The 19,629-nt window shown below is 43.0% G+C and overlaps 1 protein-coding gene across 1 annotated transcript in view; it reads right to left on the bottom strand.

The window, feature by feature from the left end:
* Nucleotides 1–17,187: 17,187 nt before the first annotated feature.
* Nucleotides 17,188–19,629, bottom strand: part of LOC139343454 (myocardin-related transcription factor A-like) — a 33,787-nt gene continuing 31,345 nt past the window's right edge. The window contains exons 17-20 of the mRNA XM_070981119.1: nucleotides 18,744–18,893; nucleotides 18,557–18,640; nucleotides 18,237–18,285; nucleotides 17,188–18,117 (exon numbers count right to left, since the gene is read on the bottom strand). Coding sequence (XP_070837220.1) covers nucleotides 17,579–18,117; nucleotides 18,237–18,285; nucleotides 18,557–18,640; nucleotides 18,744–18,893 — 822 coding nt within the window. The 3' untranslated portion in view covers nucleotides 17,188–17,578. The remainder of the gene's footprint in view (nucleotides 18,118–18,236; nucleotides 18,286–18,556; nucleotides 18,641–18,743; nucleotides 18,894–19,629) is intronic.

Below are 19,629 nucleotides of genomic sequence, written 5' to 3'. Positions count from 1 at the left end.
GCTAATTTGCAGCATCACTGCCAACTCTGTACTGACACGCTCTACTGTAGGTATCTGTGGTAGGCCTGACACTGTGCTTGCACCAATCCCCCTCTCTGCTGACACATGTATTGGAAATCAATTCTGTGCAGGAAAACTATACACACAGCACTGTACCCACTTCCTAGTGTTTCTAATGTGCCTTATGTGCCAAAGAGGTAAACACTGCTCGTATGCCAGAGAGCCCCAGTGTGTGAAGCATTACTGGGATTAAAGCTTCTGTATTCATCGACAGGGAAAATTATGGAAGCCCTGAGAGGTGAGTGAGAAAAAGAGTCAAGATTCATTTTTTAAGTCTGGTCTTAGTCATTTTGGGATTTCAGAACAGGTAAAAAATGCTTTGCCAGGATGTTTCTAAGTTCAGGAGTTTAATTTTACTTAAAACCTGTGAAACGGATGAGAAAAAAGTTTAGCCAGGATGATTTTCCTAAGTTCTGTGAAAACAGGCGAAGTAAAAGCTCTGGCAGATGATTTATTTTTTTAATTTATTTTATTTAAGTGTTTGTTGTTGTAATACTTATTTCGGCCACAAGAGGCTGAAGTGCATTTATTCATGTTTTCTTGCAGGTGAGCTTTAATTTCTCCATCCACTCTAAACACAAGAGAGGTACATGAGAGGTACTGCGTAAGGATAAGCATCGCAGCCTTCCTTAAAAGTTTTAATATGCAATTAAACCTTTTAAACAGACACATCTGTGATATTTGAGACTGGGGCTAAAGCATATGAACATAACACTGAGAAAAAGAGTCTAGCTGAGATTTTTTCTTATGGTTGGGTTTGCAGCTTGCTACAGCACATTTTGTCTCAAAGTATGACACAGCAGATATTTTCCAGTTTTGTTATTACCAACAAATCCCACAAAAAGACCAAAACCAGCATTAGTCCATCTCTCAGTATTTCCTTAATTCCTCAATCTGGCTCTGGCAGACAGCGAGCCCAAGACAGAAAATGTATATTATCATTTTTTAAACAAGGCTCAATAATTAACTCCTAAAGAGGAGTAAATTGTGTATTTGTGGACACTATTTCCAGCTGTGGTGATGGTGCACTGGTGAATATCATACAGGGCAGTGTATGTAGGGATCTATGAGAGGCAATGTCAGCTGGTCAATCTTCCACTTTTGTCCAGACTTGCAGACTGAAACTTTAAAAAGTTGTACATTCGTGGTTCTCAGTGGATGAATCCTACAGACTTGTGCAATGCTCTGACTTTTCCTCCAGCGCCAACACGAGGCTGATATTTGTGTGTCAGATGTATTGCCATAAAATGTGCCGCAGACGTTGATGTCCTTCTCAAGAAGGATTTTAACAACTTTAGTGATCCCATAACTTTCCGTGCAGCACAGTAATCAGGTCAAGCTTACAAGCATTTGTCTTGGCAAATTAATGACATTCCCATCAGCCTCAGCTGTACTTTGTGTTTAGCATTTAGTTCAAAGCACAGCTGATGTGCATAAATACAGCCTCAGCGTAGCTGTAGAGTCTTAGTCTTGTTGATATTTCTTGAACAATGGAGCTCTGCATTATATCAAATTTGCCTAATACTCGTTAGTACAGCAGGATCACTCCATTATGTTTTTGGCTCTTTGATACAAAGAAAAATACAGAACATTGCCAGCCTTATTATTTAATAGCAAAGTCTGCAGCCTCCTCTGTTGCCCTTTGTAAATATGATGGAGATAGTTTGTTTAAAGATTAATACACATTTTGTGCCTTGTCCTTCAAGTCACTGCAGACTTTTTCTGTATTTAACAAAGACCATGATCTTTCCCTAAACTTATCAAAGTGCCATAAAAAGCTTAATAATGCAGTTCTCAATGAGTGGATGTTGCATTACAAGATCAGATATTTTGGCTGAAAACAAATGACATATGTTGTCAGTGAACATTTTACTGTTAAGTTCAGTATCAACATATTTTAGACACGACAGTACATTAATGAACAACTCGTCCTAAATATGTCAATTGAAAGCGTAATCTGATTTTACTGTTGCAAATTAATTGCATCCAAATATAATTTGGAGGAGACAATGGTGAACAAAGGGCAGCAGCATTTTGAACCTGTTCACAAGGTCTCCTCACGTAAGGCAGCTCCTGTCATTGCGTGTGATAGGGAAGAGAAGATTCAGTAGATTAAAACTTGTGGACAAAAAGATGGAAAATCTGTTATTCAGTGACCAAATTAAGTGTCAGTGCAAGCAGAGCCTTGCCATATTTTTTTATTCTCTATGTCCTACGGTTATATGACAGTGACACATGCAGCCCTCACTAACCTGATGATTCATTGTTAGGACTTAAGCACAGACATGCATCGTGGTAAGAAAAAGCTGACAAAGCACAAAAATGTCAGTGACTGTCTATGTGTCTGCAAGACGTCTCCGTGCATAGAGAAGAGCCTCAAATTTCCCCTGTCTGTAATTAGATTCTGTCTGAGTTCCCTCTCAACAATAACTCAATTTCCTGATAAGTGACTTCACCACGCTGAACGGCGTCATGACTCTGGTCCTGATAATTCTCCTTCCCTCCTCAAACCAACTGTTCTTTCCCAGCACTGGCAGTGTTCTGTCTTATCTCTAACAAAAGGATTTAAAAATGCGACAGCGACCAAGACTTTTGACGACGGCATTTCTGTTAACATCAGATGTGATCATCTGTAGTTGTGCAGGGGAAAAGAAAGAAGAAGAAATGAAGGAGCTGTGGAAAAATGTGTCGTCTGACAGTTTTATAACTGGTGCAGACATTAAAGAAGAGCTGTCACCTGCATCCACTGTAATGAGAACAAGCGTCTTTAAGTGTCAACACAATATTAAGTATCACCTGGTGCTAAACCACCTGTGGTTTGTGCAAAGCTTTGATCTCTGTGTGTGTGTCTGTGTGTGCATCCTCAGCGTGTCTTGTTGTGAGGGAAAAAGCTGTAGCCCAAAGCAGAGTTATGCACTGTGATATCACCTTCCTCTCATCTCTCTCATCACTGCAACTTGTACCCCTTTTCCTCATTTTGCACATTTGCACACTTCCTCTCTTTCTAAAATCCTCGCAGTGTGTTGTTGGGGAAGGGTTGGAGTCTGCAGGTGTTAGCTGTGAGAAAAACCTGTTTTGAAGAAAAGGAAAATGGATGCTGGGTGTAGAGAGAGTGAGAGAAGATTGCAGATTAAGATTGAGCACAGAAAACATGGTGATGTATAATGATGGATGGTTAAAGATTAATCTTTCCAGCAGTAGCTGTATAAAATAGTTATCTCCAATCCAACTGTCTCCATTTTCTATGCCGCTTATCCCTTTCGGGGTCGCGGGGGGGCCGGAGCCTATCTCGGCTGTCAACGGGCGGGAGGCGGGGTACACCCTGGACCGGTCGCCAGCCGATTGCAGGGCACATACACACATCCATTCACACTAAATTGCCCATAGGGGCAATTTAGAGTCACCGATCAACCTAATGAGCATGTTTTTGGTCTGTGGGAGGAAGCCAGAGTACCCGGAGAGAACCCACGCATGCACGGGAAGAACATGCAAGAGGTCACAGAAAGGCCTGACCCGGGAATCGAACCTGTGACCTTCTTGCTGTGAGGCACGCGCACTACCTGCTGCACTAGACACCTGCAATGCAACAACAGTTTTTTCAATCAGTCATGTGCTTTGGTGTGTTAGTTTCACATTATAGTCGTGTGTGCATGATTACATGTGTGTTAGCAGTATTAATCCATTTCACACCCCTCCATGACGCTTGTGGCTTGTGGAACCACAGCAAGAGCAGGGTCTTTCGCTCTTTGAGGTTATCCTGAACGTCGTGCCCAGGCCTGGTGCTATTTCAGTCTCCGGGGAGGGGGCTCTGCCTTAAAGGGGAACTCCACTGATTTTATACATCAAAGTTGGAGGGAAAAAGTTGTATAAAACCTTTTGTGGCTCCAGAGGGAGCTGCACAAAATCTGATAAATTGCCTCAAGTGATGTGACCTGAATCAGAGTCAGCTGGAGACTAGAAGCAGACTACAAGTTTGAAAGTGAAAAAATCTTGAGGTGTGGAGTTAGAGGGAAGTGAGCTTGTGGGTAATGTAGGTGACTTGTTTTGAGAAGAAGAACGTGTGGAATAAAAAAGCCAATGTTTCTGGTTCTGCTGCATCGATTTTTGTCCTTTTTATTTAAAAAAAAGAAAACTGTCCATCGTGAGCCCAACAATGACAGACAAGTGCAATCCAATCCGATTGGTTGAGTTCTCTGTTGAAGGGAAAAGTCAGGGAACAAACATGAAAGATTTTAAAATGAACGCCCTCAATCTCACCCTGCAAGATAGACAGTGATACAAATCTCTCTAATGTAGCAAATCCCCCTGCCCAGAGGTGGGAATACATATGCACAGCTACATTTACATTTCATTGTGAAACTGCCTTTGCTCATAGCTGTATATGTTAGTTACAGGCACAGTCTGCAGAATCTGACAGGCTATTACATCAGGCAGCTAGTGTCACACTTTGTTTCCACTGCAAAGTTAGTGAGTGCAAGTAAGTGAGTGAGTTTGTATGGAAGCTCAGAGCAGAGAACAAGCAGCGTGAGGTGTGTATTGTGTGGCTCTGATTGTTTCAGTTGTTTCAGTCACAGCTTCTAATCTCTAAGCAGCACTTCCTGTAACAGCCTCCTCTTGGGCCTGTGTGTGGAAACAGGTTTAAGTGAGGAGGGAGGATGAGAAAGAGTGAGACAGGCAGAGGAGATGGAGAGGATGACGGAAATGTGGACGGCTAAGGGACAGAGAGGAACAGACAAAGACTGAGAGAAGGGTAAGAGTGAAGGAGAGGAAATGGAAGTAACACCGCAGATGTAGAAATGAAAGAGCAGAAAGACAAGGAATTAAGATGGGATACAAACTTTGATTGGCTCCACACATGTGCAGTTTTTAATGCACGTAACTTTGCATGAAACAGAAAAAAGTGTATCTGTGTAATATCACTGACTGCTACAGCTTTACCAGCAACCACAGCAGTTATACAGCTAGCTGTACTGTTGGTAGAATATTCAACCTTGGTCTGCAGAAGAAAGAAGAGATCAGTGAGAGAATAAGATTTAAATAAGATCTACCGGTTGTTCTGCGAAATGTGTGGTTTGCTGAACAGGTGGAGGATAAGCGCTCTGCCTTGATCTTCACTCTTTGGGAATATCACAAATGCTCGCTAATATGCTTGCCTGAGAATACAGGGGAAAAATAACTGACTCACTGATGGTGTTGGAGGGTTTTCAGAGAGTGTGGGCAGACCGAGGGTAAAACAAACTCTTATCATACTGTGGTTTGGCTGCTGTGTTCACTTAAAAGCTGCTGTGCTCTGTGGAAACGGTGATGGTGTTTGTCGTAGCAGATAGGAAGAATGTGGACAGCAAGAGATTAAGATAGCAGATTGAGGTTTGGGGTTTCAGTTTGGATCCGTGTACAGTGTAGCTGAGTATCACCAATGCTTAATACTCCACTAGCTTGTAAGGTGGTGTAATGTGTCTGCTTGTCTCAGGTAACACAGTAGTGTGAAAGCATCCACCACACTGCCCATTGTTGTCATTTTATAGTGTTTTCCACTCTTTCTTCCTCTATTCTCCTTCTGCTTCTTGTAATTTGGGGGCAACATGTCCACTATAAGTCAGGTCAAGCACCTGCTGCACCTGCGTCATACATCTTTTCACTCTTACCTGCTGTCACGTGACAGATAGGCTGGAGCTCTGAGTGAGCAGGAGGAACGCATATCTGCATAATCTAATAAAGTCTGGGGTTGCATCCATTTTTTAAAAAACTTGATGGTATCACTCGCATAAAGCAGAACATCCCACAAATGGTTACACAGTACATCGAATGAGTCCGTTGGCTTGCAATTTGCAAACGGATGGATCTAATTTGGAGTCCAGAATGTATTCTTAGAGCAGCCATTAGCTGGTTCACACAGTATGTACAGTAGCTATGGCTGAATGGTTGCTGTATCCAGACCCTCTGTCAGGGCTTTCACACAGAAAGTGCATGTTCAGCTTTCCACAAAGTGAGCCATTATTTCACTTGGGCTCTCTCAGGTAGCTGTGAGTCACATTGTCAAGCATTAGGCTGATTTTCTGCCAAAGTTGAGCTACAGTGAAGTTAATGAAAACATGAAGACATGATTACCTTTGAAAGCTTCAAGAAGGTCCATCATAAAGTTATTACACCTCTTTTATTTGAGTTTTTACCTAAAGTTTGTCAAGACATGTTGAGCTGTAGAGCACAGAAGTTTTGAGTGAGCAACAAAAAAAGGGTCTTGAAATTGAACTTCAGCCCTGAATATTTTGGGAAACAGAGGTTATGACATCAATAATTTCACTAATAGTGCATCTCTGAAGTCTCACAGTTCTGTAACTGTGAGATTTTACTTGAGTGAAAAGTCTTAAGCATTGCAGAAAAAAAAACCCCCAGAGAGGATGAGGATAGCAGGCTGGAACATTAATACTGCGATTGTCTACATGCTGCTGTTGTCCACAGCGTCCTAACTGTCTGATCTCTAGGATTATGTGCTGCTTTTCATTGTACTTCTCACAAACTGTTTGCTCTTATGCATCAGTCTGAAACCAAGTGGATCATGAGACAGACTCCTTAGCATCCAGATATGTCCTTGTATCTATTTAAGCTGCACTGGCTTTAAACATTCTTTAAAAACAAAAAATAGCTGCCAATAATAAAAATATAACCAAAAAATCTTAATCTGACAACACAAATGCTTCCTCAGTAAGTGATGTGATCATTTAAGAAATGCATGTAGCACGTAGTACAGAGATCACTGTTCCATAGGTGACAACAGAAGCTCCTGCTAAGGGGCAGGAAGAACACTTTTATAATGTAATATTTTCATTAATGTAGCATAAGGCCAAATATATGGCTTCACCAACACACACACACACACACACACACACACACACACACACACACACACACACACACACACACACACACACACACACACACACACACACACACACACACACACACACACACACACACACACACACACACACACACACGTATATGCATATAGAAACAATCCCAATTAAAAGGCATGAGGTCGTTAAACAAGGCAGCCTGATTGGATGGTGGGAAACAGAATTCACTCTCCTCAAAGTAGGAAGGTTGGGTCTGCTCGTCCACACTGCCCTCCATGTAACTAGGAGTGTATGGAGGGCGACAGAAGCCAAAAAGCATGCACTACACACTTAATACAACAATATTCACGCCAAAGCATCGCGCATGCAGCATAAGAGCCAGGCAGCTGATGGGACGGGATCAGGAATCAAATAAACAACAGAAAAGAAAGAAAAAAGGGTGAAATAACAATAGAAACCAGAGGCCGGCCTGCTCCCTCTTAAGAAAACAAACAAAACACTCAAACTTTAATGAAAGAAAGGATAATAAGATGTAAGTCTACTCTGCAAGAACACAGAAAAGCAGGAGGAGGGAGAGAGAATTCAGGTGCAACAGTTACACAAACAAACATAATTATGACAAACTTCTCTGTAGCCACGGCAGCCTGTGGGTGATCACATCAGGCACATAAAAAATAAACCTTTCCTCCACAAAACCACTACAGCTGCTGTTCAGCACAGCTTTTAGAAAGTGTTTTAAACATGGAAAGCACCAGAAGCTCACAGACAACAAACAGAAGGACAGCACCAGCCAAAGCCATTCAGAGCTGCAAGACAGGCCTCAAACCACTCTGAGGTTCACGGTCAGTTTGCTCCAGTTGAATGATGGGAGACGATAGAGCAAAGTCATGGAATCAACGTTGAGGCTTCACTCCTTACAGACGCTGTTTACATACCTGCATGAGAGGAAGAGGCCGCCATCACACGCTGTGCTCAGTAACTCAAAGGGCTCTCCACTGACACCTGGAAACTTTTGATCACTTCCTGATTACCTGCTGGTCATATGATCAGGTCATGTGACTATGCAATCAAAGTGGGGGCCTTTTCATAAAACATGCTGTCTGCTGGTATTTTTGATCATGTCCATGCTGTTTGGTGTTTTTTAGTGATGAAATGAAAATTGTGAAAACTCCTGTTGGCCTGGCAGCTTGTTGTGACTGCTCCACTGCTTTGCATTGTGGAACACAATAAGTGAGGCAGACTGGTTCAGTCCACAGTGGAGATTTTTGCAGACTGTGTATGACGTGGGTATTTTATCAAACTGCATGCCACATGTTGGCCAGATCAGTACATACTGCAAGTCTAGAGGGTTTCAAATACATCCTTTGTTTGCATTTGATGTGTAGGACTTAGCAGCCAGAAATTCTGCAAATGTGATTGGCCATTGAGCAGACTGCAAAACTTTGCAGCACCTGGTACATTAGAAACAGGTTGAGGATGTCAGATGAAAAGCTTTCTGGGATCTGATCTGTCTTCCATTTAATGACAACATAAAAGTGCCTGATGCAGCATTGAAGTGGAAGGAAATGACTCATACATAGGAACCAGTACACACAGTACATAGGTAGATATATACTGGTGATTTTCAGTCCAGAGACACATGGCTGAAGCCCCTGTCTCTGCAGCCAAAGTACAGATGGACATAAACCCAGGCAGATGGACATCCCCACTTATGAGATCAGACATATAAACCTGACAGAGGCCCTGACAAGAAAAACTGCATCACCACAAACAGATGGGAACCCTGGATGCAGGGCTGTCTGCCTCTGTCTCTCTCTGCGTGCGTCTCTCTCCTCTCTCTGTGGCAAAGGTTCAGCAGTTTTATTGAGCAGAGGCAGAAAGTATGGAAGCTGTCAGGGGCCATATGATGCTGCCTCTGCAGTTTACACATCGAGACAGAAGGAGAGATTGATGCCAAGGACACGGAGACCCCCAGAGGAGTGTGAATCTTCACACACGGATGGAGGTAGATGTAAAAGACACAAACCCAAGTGAAACTGATTTATTTTTTTTTAAACCCCTGCGTGTGTGTGTCTTCTTCAAACCTGTAGTTTTTGTCAGGTAATGTGTGTTGTGTGCGGTAAAGGTCAGCACTGTCTCCACCACTTGGCTGACCTAGATTCAAAAGGCCCTTTATGTGCTTGTGTGATACACATTTGCGTGTGTGTGTGTGTGTGGGTGGGTGGGTGGGGTGGGGGGATGGCCTGCCACTGTCTCTGCATAATCCCCCTGGTAGCATTTGGTTTCAAGCATAAGTCAGAGAACAGTCAGGGACTGAGTTAGCAATACGCCTGACCTACATCGGCTGCTCACAGTGTGCTTAAGACGACACATGAAGTCACACTTACTCTATCTTCCTACAAAATGTCTGCTTTCAAGGGTGTGTGTATGTGTGTGTGTATGTGTATGTGTGTACATGGCATGCTTAAAACACACACACACACTAACACCAAGGCTCAACAGTTTAGTAATGATGGTAGTTTCACAGAAAATGCTGCTGTCACATTAAGGCAAGGATTAAATTCTCCTTAAGCTTCTCTCACCAGGCTGCCTCTCTCCAGGTGGCAAACAGGAGAGGTATAATCTCTCTCTCTCACACACACACGCGCACACACACGCACGGGGACAAGAACACAAAAAGAATTACAGGCACTGAAACAGCGACTCAACGTGCAGAAACTGTCTTGTAAAGGCACAAAAACGTGGGAAATCATGTCCTCTGCATGAGTGTATACCATACACAAATAGATCTACGCAGGGACAAACAGATGCACGCACGCACACACACACATACACACACACGCTTCCCTCATTGTGTGCTATTGGGAGCAATGTGGCAGCAGTAATTAGAGGTGCGACAGCCAGACAGGTAGAGGTGATGATAATGGGTCGCAGCTATTTCTGTTCTCAACTCTCTGTCTTCGCTTTCTCTCTCAGCGTCTCCTGCTCCCATATTTTCTCCCTGTCAAACACTAAACTCCGGTCCCGGTGCAACTGAAATGTTCCTGCACACATGAGTAAACACACATGCGTGTACACACTCCGACACATGTGCATCTGTCCCCTGACTCCCCCTTCACTCTTCTTCAATCCATTCACATCTTATCTTCCAGCGGTTCATTTTTCTAAGCTGCGTTTTCTTTGTTCCCTTTGTGTGTTGAATTGTCGTGATGTCAGCATTTCCTCCAGCAGCATCACATTCTTCTTCAGTTCATCCATGTTGCAGAGGGGGGAGGTAGATACTAGTTCTAACATAGATGTGATTGTTTTTGCATCTGTGTTTGCTTCTGGGGGTGACGTCACAGCCTTCCTGCCTCACTGATGGGCAGAAAATAGGCTGTTCTCTGTCCTGATAGCAAATAAATGCATCAGTACTGACTGTAGAGGTAGCTCCTTTCATATATGTACCAAGCTGTACAAAACACACAGTTAAATTCTTTTCATGAACATTTCCAAAATGTATGGATACCAACAATTAAGAGGGACATGCTTGTGGGGAAAAAAGGTGCACACATTCATTTAGAGTTGGGTTCATGTCCACTTGACAGCTGCAAGTCTAATATTCACACTCCTTTTTGCTCTGTTTTGATCTCCACTACCTCCTGGGGGAAATACCTGATTGTTTAGCGTCTAAATGTTCAGCTACGTTCACCAACCAGTAGCTGCCTGCCACAGGTGATACCAATGACAGCAGTGAGTGTGAATCAACACAGTCAAGCCACAGGTTTCAAAACAAGGACTTCATAAAAAAAGATGTGAAAGGAGGGGAACTGCAGACTCAGGTGAGCATTCTCTGTGGCTTCATCACGACAGGTGACACCTTCCATAATGAATAGAGTCATTTGATCATTGCAATGTTAGAGTTAATAGATATTTGTTAGATGGGAGCATAATAACTGTGAAAACTACTAATGAAGTTGAAATAAATCAAATGAGTTGGGGTTTCTGCAGCTGGATGTGGTGTTTCAGCTAATTAAGAAACAAATAGGCCTAATTGTAAGGGATGCACCTGATTGATGTGGATTCTCAGACGCATCAGTAGCTGCACATTATAAATTTGATTGAGTCTTTTTTGTTTCCCCTGCAGTGTTTGGGGAGCTGTTCACATGGTCACTGGAGCTACATGTCGGCAGCTGACATGCTGTAGTTTATAAGCATGCAAACAATGAGCGTGTGATTCAAGAGCTAAGGTGACACAGGTGGTCTGTGGGTGGAAAGCAGGCCCATTTAATAACTCATCCCCAGAAATACAATGAATAAGCTCTTCTTTATGACCACAGTGTGTTGCTTCTGAGCTTCATCATGGCATCCAGCACTATACTGCAAAGTCGCTGCAAGACCTCAGTTGTCACTTCGTAAGAATTTACCCACAGTCGTCTTCAACAATGCAACGAATACAAGAATACACGTGCGTGCTTGTGTGTCTCATAGTCTGTGTGTGTCCGTGTGCTTGCAGCCATGTTTTACTCATTCACATGTGTCTCTGACAGCTGCTGTCAGCATTTTTGTCTGTACACGCAGCTGGAGCTGAAATCTGCCACTTCAGTGTGTGTGTGCGCGCCTGTATGTGTGTGTGTGTGTGTGTGTGCGTGCGTGCAGGTTGGTATGAACATTTCATCACAGCAGGTTTCCATTAGAGCGGTCCAGATTTAGCATATTATCTGTCATCTGGAGTGAGCCTGCAGTGACCTTGAGGATCTTGCTAAGAATACATGTTGTACTGTATTGTGCTCAGCTCTCGTCTCCTCCCTCCATCCTGCCATTTCCCTGTCAGTCCCCTGTTCTTTTACTTCTGCATGAGACTTGTTACAGCTCGAAAGGATGCTGCTTCACTAGGCAGATATTCTTCATGCCCACCCCACTAATTTCACTCTCTCATCCGACATGGAGGTGTCACGATGTTCAGTCTGAAATAACCTGAGCTTTCAAAAGACTGTCACTTCTAATCAAGGACAACAGCAGCTCCACACACGGTCTCATAGCTGTTCGCTATGTGACTGTGGGGGCTTTCACATCAGTAGTTTGGTGGGCTTCGTCATTGCCAGAGATGGAAAATGTAGGTCCACACAGGAGTCTGAATGACAGCTATCACATGCATCTAAATGAAATGAGCCTGTTAGGTCATTGTCTTTAATGTTGCCATGAATGCCAGCTTTGCTATTCTCTATTTTCGATATGATAAACATACGTTAAAACACTTCTTAAAGAGTCTCACATTCAGAATTAATGTACAATGGAAGTAGAGGTTGAGGAGGGTTGAAGTCCATTCTTGACCATCAAAAAAACTGTTTGCAATCAATCTCACCAAGGATGAAGAGTCACCTCTGCAAATCTCCAAAACACAAATATGATACATTCAAGTTGTCTAACAGCTGTAGGAATTATGAAAACTGTCCATTGGGAGCAAGTAAGGAAGACAGGTGAGATTATGATACAGGTACAACTTCCAGAGAGGTGGTCACTTCCTAACTGTAACCATGGTGACGAATGTCCCCCAACCTGGAAAATTGTTACATTTAGATACGTCTCGTCATGAGCAAAGACAAAACCTGATAAAAATGTATTTTGCTGTTGAATTTAGAGGATTTGATGATTTCACCACAAGGACTAATTAACACATTCTGGAGGCTGAACATCTACATGTCCATGACGCGACTGATGAAGATGATATGATTGAAAGCTAAAGGACAGCTACTAAATGCGCTCTGTGGTGACATATTACAGGAAAGATATTACCATATAAAAACAACCTACATCACTTCATCTCAGGATTATTTTTCTTTTCTAACTCATTCTTTGACCAAACGCAGTACATGTCTCATCCCTGGAGGAGTTATGAGTGTATTTGTGCACTCCTGTGTTTCAGCATAAATCCCTGTTCTCTCTTTGTGTATATGTGTGCGTGCATCTGTGTATGTTTATGTGTGTGTGTGTGTGTGTGTGTGTGTGTGTGTGTGTTTGCAAATACTAACACATTTCCACATCATAAGCAGACCCCCCACTGTTGTGCATCAAAGCATCTGCAGAAGTACTTCAGGCTGCCTGATGGCAAAACTCCCTCTAACCTCAGTCCAACATTATAGCGTTGGATTAAGGGATGTACACATGCCTGTGTGTATGTGCGTGTGCCCATGTGTGTACCTTACTCTTCTTCTCATGCCACAGGTGAAGCTACGCATGTTAGAGAAAGTGGGATAACAGGACATAGCAGAGCAGACGGCTGCAGTTTGTTTGGGTGTGAATTTTAAAAGAAATGCCTCTCATGAACATCTGCAGAAGACGAGTCTGTTTTTCTGACCCGGTGGAGAAACACAAGCTGCTCAATTACACTGACGTCAATCAAAATGGATGAAAACTTGAACCAAGGCTTAACACTGCTTTGCCTGAAGTGCATTTCAAAGCAGCCAATTAAGCCACTGAAGTTTCTCAGCACTATACACTGACTGGAGTGGGAAGGGACACTGAAATACATTAAGATGCATATATAGATGTCTAAGATACCTTGTCTAAGATGTTTGAGCTTCCACGATTTTTCTGAACACGTACAGCCGAACTCCCAACCTACCCAACTTCAGTTGGAGGAGCTTGATGGTGGATCAAAGGAAGGTGGGGCAAAGACGGAGCAATGAGGGTAAAGAATATCCAGCATGAGCAGCAATTACTGAAGGAACTCGAGCTATGAGAGGCTTTCACATTCCTAGAACAATATCTTACACACACACACACACACACACACACACACACACACACACACACACACACACACACACACACACACACAGTTGTGCATCACATAGACACATTCATTTCCTGGAGACTTCAACCATTCACCATTCATTGGCGTTATGGCGTGCAGCATTTTGGTCACCACAAAGTTGTTGGACCCCACACCGTGAATGTGCCTCTGCTAGAAAAACAAGTCCACACACACACACACACACACACACACACACACACACACTTGCACACATGCTATTGTTCTATGCATCAGTGGGAGGCCTGGGATGCCCACAGTGGAATAGATGTTAGCCTGGCATCCTCAGCTCCCCTCCATTAGCAGCTAGAGAGTTGTTATCAGCCAATCATCCACCTCCCTCACATGCCCACCCATATCCTGGTCTGGCAAAGATTGCTGTGTGTGTTACTTTTCATGTGTGGAAACATGTTTATGTTTGTATGTGCGTGTGTGTGTGTGTGCGCGTGTGTTCCCTCTTCCCAGAGCAGAGCTGTTACCACACAGTCATCTAGTTTTCCGCCCTCTTGTGACTCACTTTTTTACAACACTCCAGTTTTGTCATCCCTCTGTTCACAGCACATTTTAACCACCAAAGTGTGTGTGTGTGTGTGTGTGTGTGTGTGTGTGTGTGTGGGTGTCATTCTGTAGTGACAGCTTGTGCATGTGGACAGTGTTGCATTGCTTGCTCTCGTGTGGGCTTACAGGTGGTGAGAGCTCGCTTGTTTCTACGTCTGTGAAGCATCTTCAGAGAGAAGCAGCAAGGTTGTGGGCGTGGAGGTAAACAAGATAACTGCACATATGAGCATGCAATTATGTTCAGCTATGTAGGTCAATGTCATTCGCTTTTCTCATATCACACACTGCTGGAGAAGATCAAACAAAGGCTTCATGGACAAATTACATTGGTCTGGTTCTCTTAAATCAAAGCAGGATAATGTGTGTATTTCGCTAACTTTTCCTTTCAGGTCATGGCACAGTAGGTTGAGCAGGATGCTACCTGAGGTGAAGAGTGTGGGAAGAAATGAGACCAAAGGTGTGTTTATTCTCCACAAGGTAAAGTCAAGGTTGTCAAAAATGCACGTGCCGTCCACGTTTATCTCATCGTTGAAAGAATCAAAACTTTCCACTCAAGTCCTAATTATCTACTCTTTTATTTATAAACCCGCTTTTGTTTTTAGAAAAAGAGACAGTTCAAATTTAAGTACACAAAAAGCTCAAACAATTTCCCGCTTTCACAATTGTTTACATGAGGCGACTCAACATTTACAGAAATAATACAGCAGAAAACACTTTCGTCTTATTTAAAAAGTCCTCATAGGTTTGACAGAGCTCATGTTTGAGACATCCTGCCAGGCACTTCAAAATCTTAAAAAGGTCAACAAAGACCCACATGTGAGGTGAGTGAATCACGCACATGTGAACTATTTACAGAAAAAAAGAGTTTGCAGTCTTTAGGCCACATTTGGCACCTGATTGTTGTTTTAAGACAGTCTTTGAAGAAATGTCCTTTGAGGAGACACAAGAGCAAAGTCAGAAAATTAAGGAGGTTGTACTGGACAAGCAATAAAACCTGAAGTAAACACCATTTCACAGATGACCATTACAGACACTTGTACAATTTTGCATCCCCACCATCAAATGAGGAGATCACCAGTAAAACCTGCAAATGCCACAATGAGACAATGTGGCTCCCGCTTGACCGCGGTCTCTGGCTGGCTAAACTTTCAGGAAAATGCGTACAAATCTCCAAACGCATCACACACAAAGAGGAAGTACGATTACTAATTGCCAGTGTGGCGCAGTATGTTTGTGGTGACAAATGTATAAAAGTGTAAAATGATGAATGAGAATGAAAAATGAATTTGCGTGTGACTGTGTTCGCAGTAAGTCTCCAAGGTTTTCTCAAGGTTTAAGATTTGCAATACAGACATTTTGCCAGAAACAGAATAAGTCACAGTACACACAAACACACACTGGTGTCACCAGATTCCACAGCGAAAAATGGAGCACTACATGTCTTATAATACATTTCAGTGTCTAAACTGGCATGTTACAGCACTGTAAATTCTCAAAGAGGGAAAGAACTTACAAAAGTACTGATACAGTACAGAAAACCAAATATCACCATTAACACCAAAATCCTTAAGAGGAAGACTTCCGACTAAATCATCTGTCAAGATTCTATAAAGCTTCCCATTTACATTACATATGGATTTAACCATCAGGGCAAGTGCAAACAGAAAGCGAGTGAAACTACTCTGCAGCAGATTTCAAGACTAAAGTGTCCAAAATGACCACAACAGCCTGTTGGTAGCATACTATCCACACTGTGAGCATAATGTAGAGCTTACAGCAGGCTGTGCGGTTCATGTAAGATGCAGTGATGCCAAATGTTTACATTCAGAACGTTTCATATCACACGTGAAATATTAGCACTAAGTTTATTGAGATTTTTCTCATGTACCTCCTGCAAGATAGCATTACTGTATGTCACGTAAAACGATAAGACACATGTCGCATGTTCAAAGTGCAAATCTATAAAAAAAGCAACATTCTGCATATGCAAAAATATCAAATATCAATTTAATATGGACTGTACCAAATAAATTGGACCATTTAAGTTTATTTTGTCATCATTACCTGCAGGAATCACCACCTCACAGCTCAGTACCTGATACATACAGTAAATCAGTTTAAAGGCTGGAAGAAATCATCTCAGAAATGCTCAGAATCAGTGAGCAGTCAGCTCCAAAAAGCATTTTAAGTCAAGATTTTCCTTCATAATACACTTACACATTCACTGTATCTGCTTAGAGGAAGCTGTGTCGTGTATGAATTGGTTCAACTGGAGCACATCCACAGATGTTTAAGCTTTTCTTCTCACGCTGTTTCTTTCATCCTGAAATTAGTCCGATCAATAAGCAGTTGCTCATCCTAATGGACAATAGTGTGTTGTTCTGTCATTGTTACCACTGCAGCCTGAGTTCTACTCTTGAGTTATACTCATTAAACACTGACTGATGCAAAGTGATCAACATTTTCTCTAACTTGTGAGATGTGTGAGATGCTTCTTGCACCTCTCTTTGGGAATTAAGCTTTAATATTTGAGGTGGCTTTGTGCAACAGACACTGGAGCTGTGTGAACATCTCTTTGTAACCTTTTAACATAATAGTTTTAATATTGTAAGTCAAGATTTTGATTTAGTGTTTCAGTTCTCTGAATTAGAATCTCCATATTTTCAATGAGTAGGCAAACTTTGACTTTCCTTAACTTCCTTAACTTAACTTTGCAGAGAATATAAACCAATGAAACTTTCCAAAACATTAGTCAGGACCTGCTGTACATACAGTATGTGATGTCAGGTTCATCCACACTAAATTGGATACGGTGCTGTAACTGGAGACGTATACACTGTAATTATTAAATTGTTGTTAAGTGTCACCCCCTGAAATTCAACGTATTTCAAAGTTATGGCCAACGATGGTTCAACATCATCTCTACTCCACTCTATGGACCATTATGTTCCTAAAAAATCATTGTCTTTAAGCTTAACTTTGGCTATTGATTAGCTGAACCTCTTCCTGTAGTGGTAAACTATTGATTATCTTTACTACAAAAGGCAACTATGGATTTGCACTCTAATTAGAAGAAGGTCAAATGAATCCATACGCTTCTCCGCTGTAACATGGCGTCTGTGACAAAGAGAGATGAGATTCATTTCTATGCAAGTGGTTCATGGCTCAGTTAAAAGTCTCATCAACTACTGTGTTGACAAAACTGTTGCTTAAGAAGCAAGAACAGATATAGGACCTGCCTAATACGTGTCCACGCAAAGATCAATATCACATCGTGTAAATCAAATAAATAAAGGTCAAAGTGCAATAAGATTCAATCGACCCAGTCCCAGTGTATCTGCACATCATAAGTATCCAGGAAGTCTGTGGAAAAGACACTAGGAGGTGTTTGGGGCCCCAGTGGAGCCAGCGTGGGGGCTTCTTCTCCTCTCACTCCTCCCATAGTGAGATCCAACCAATCCATACTGTCCAGCCCATGCTCCCCCTCCACTGCCATGTCGAAGGTATCCATGGGAGACGGGGGATGGTCCAGGATGCTGGGGGTGCACAGCATTTGACTGTGCAGGTCATCAATCAACGTCAGCAAGCCACCAGGCTCCACCCCCAGGAGAGGCTTACCTGTGGTGCTTTCCAGAAAGTCCTCCAGGCGTCCACTGCCGGCGTTACTGAGGTGCTGTTTCTCCTCTACAGTGTCCGCCAGAGTCTGAAGCTCAGACTGGGTCGACTGTGGGGTGTCAAAGCTGGGTGGGATGTGGGGGGGTAGCAACAGCTGGAGTGGGGAGGGAGGAGGGGAGTTTGGATTTAGACCATCCAGAGAAGGATCTGGTGCTGGTTTGAAGGTGGTCGACGTTTCTGAAGGGAAGAACAAACAATTAAACGTCACTCTCAATACAATTAGTCAAACAGCTGGGTAACTTAAGAAAAAATGCTCCTGCACGACAAGCAGAACAGACGGTGTTATTGCATCTTACCTCCAGTCTGCAAAATGATGTCAATGAAATCATCATCATGCTCTGTGTCCTGAGGGCAGACACGCAGAGGGGACAACACATTAGCCTTTAAAACTGTACGTTACGTTCACACAACACATAACTGCATGTGACATGAGCGCTGGATGCAAGATGGCATGATGTAATGCAAAACAACATATCAAACCAGAGCGCAGAGCAACACAGCGGAGCTTTATATAGGTTAGAAGAACCCCTGAGGGGGGTAGAAATCACACATTTGTGATAAAGAACAATCCTTTCTTATTGCACAGCGACACAATCAGACATGCAGCCCATCATACTTTGTTATCAGGCGACGAGGCGGCGGTCTGAAAGGAGGCTGGAGACAGAGGACTAAACAAGACGTCCAGACCAGGGCACAACTCCTAGAGGAGAGTGGGAACAAAGTGACAGAGACAGTCACTTTCCAAAAGCCAAATGTGAGAAGTCACCTTGAAAGATTATCCATGTCATGTGGAAATTACTTACAATTTGAGAGGAAGGTGAGGAGGTGCTCTTCCCTGAGGGAGCAGACGCCTGGTCCTTGAAGAAAGGCTGCAGACTGGGAGGTGCTGACAGACACTGAGAAACTTCCTGCTGGGGCTGGTCTACAGGCACCGGAAGTCCCCCATTCAATGGCTTCAGATCATTGGAAAGAGTAGAAAGGTAAGTGCTCTCGACAGGGGAGGCAGGCTTCCAATAACATCTCAAATCACTAATGATTCCCCCACCTTTGACTTTTGCTGAGCAATGCACTACAACACATTTATTGGTACATCCACTTAAAAGCCTTCCTCGCTACCCTTTAGCCAAGCCCCCCGTGTTTTAAGAGCGTCGTAGGCAGGGGGAAAAGGAAAGATTGCTGACAACAGCAACACTGCGATCAGCACACAGCGTTCCACCACGTCTTGACGTTTTTCGAGGCTCCAGCACACCTGCCCTCCACGAAAGGTACGGTACATCTCAATTAGCCGAAATGCGATGGAGTCTTTGTTCATCCTCCGTGAACAACATAAATCATAGTAATGGAGGATGTCGTTAGAGTAATTAGCAAAGCAATAATAATCAGCATCATGATAGTGTCAGACACTCTTATCAAGGACTGCTGTCCCCGTCTCAAACGGCATACTTCATTAATTTCCACTGCTATTGGACTCACTGGAGCAGTTCTCTGTCACCCTCGTGTTTCTCTCCCTCTTTATGGAGCGTTAACAGTCTGCTCTGTTATTGCTCCAGTGACGGGAAAAAGAGGCTCAGGGGTTCTTGGTCAGGGATGGTGTGTATATGGAGTATGATGGGGATATATGAGTGAGTAAAAGAGATGTGTGAACATTTAAGAGGTTTCTCCGTGCAGATAGTTTCAGTTTTATCTGTT

Source organism: Chaetodon trifascialis, chromosome 15 (assembly GCF_039877785.1).
Source record: "Chaetodon trifascialis isolate fChaTrf1 chromosome 15, fChaTrf1.hap1, whole genome shotgun sequence".
Taxonomy (NCBI): domain Eukaryota; kingdom Metazoa; phylum Chordata; class Actinopteri; order Chaetodontiformes; family Chaetodontidae; genus Chaetodon; species Chaetodon trifascialis.
This window is presented reverse-complemented; position numbering and strand designations above follow the sequence as displayed.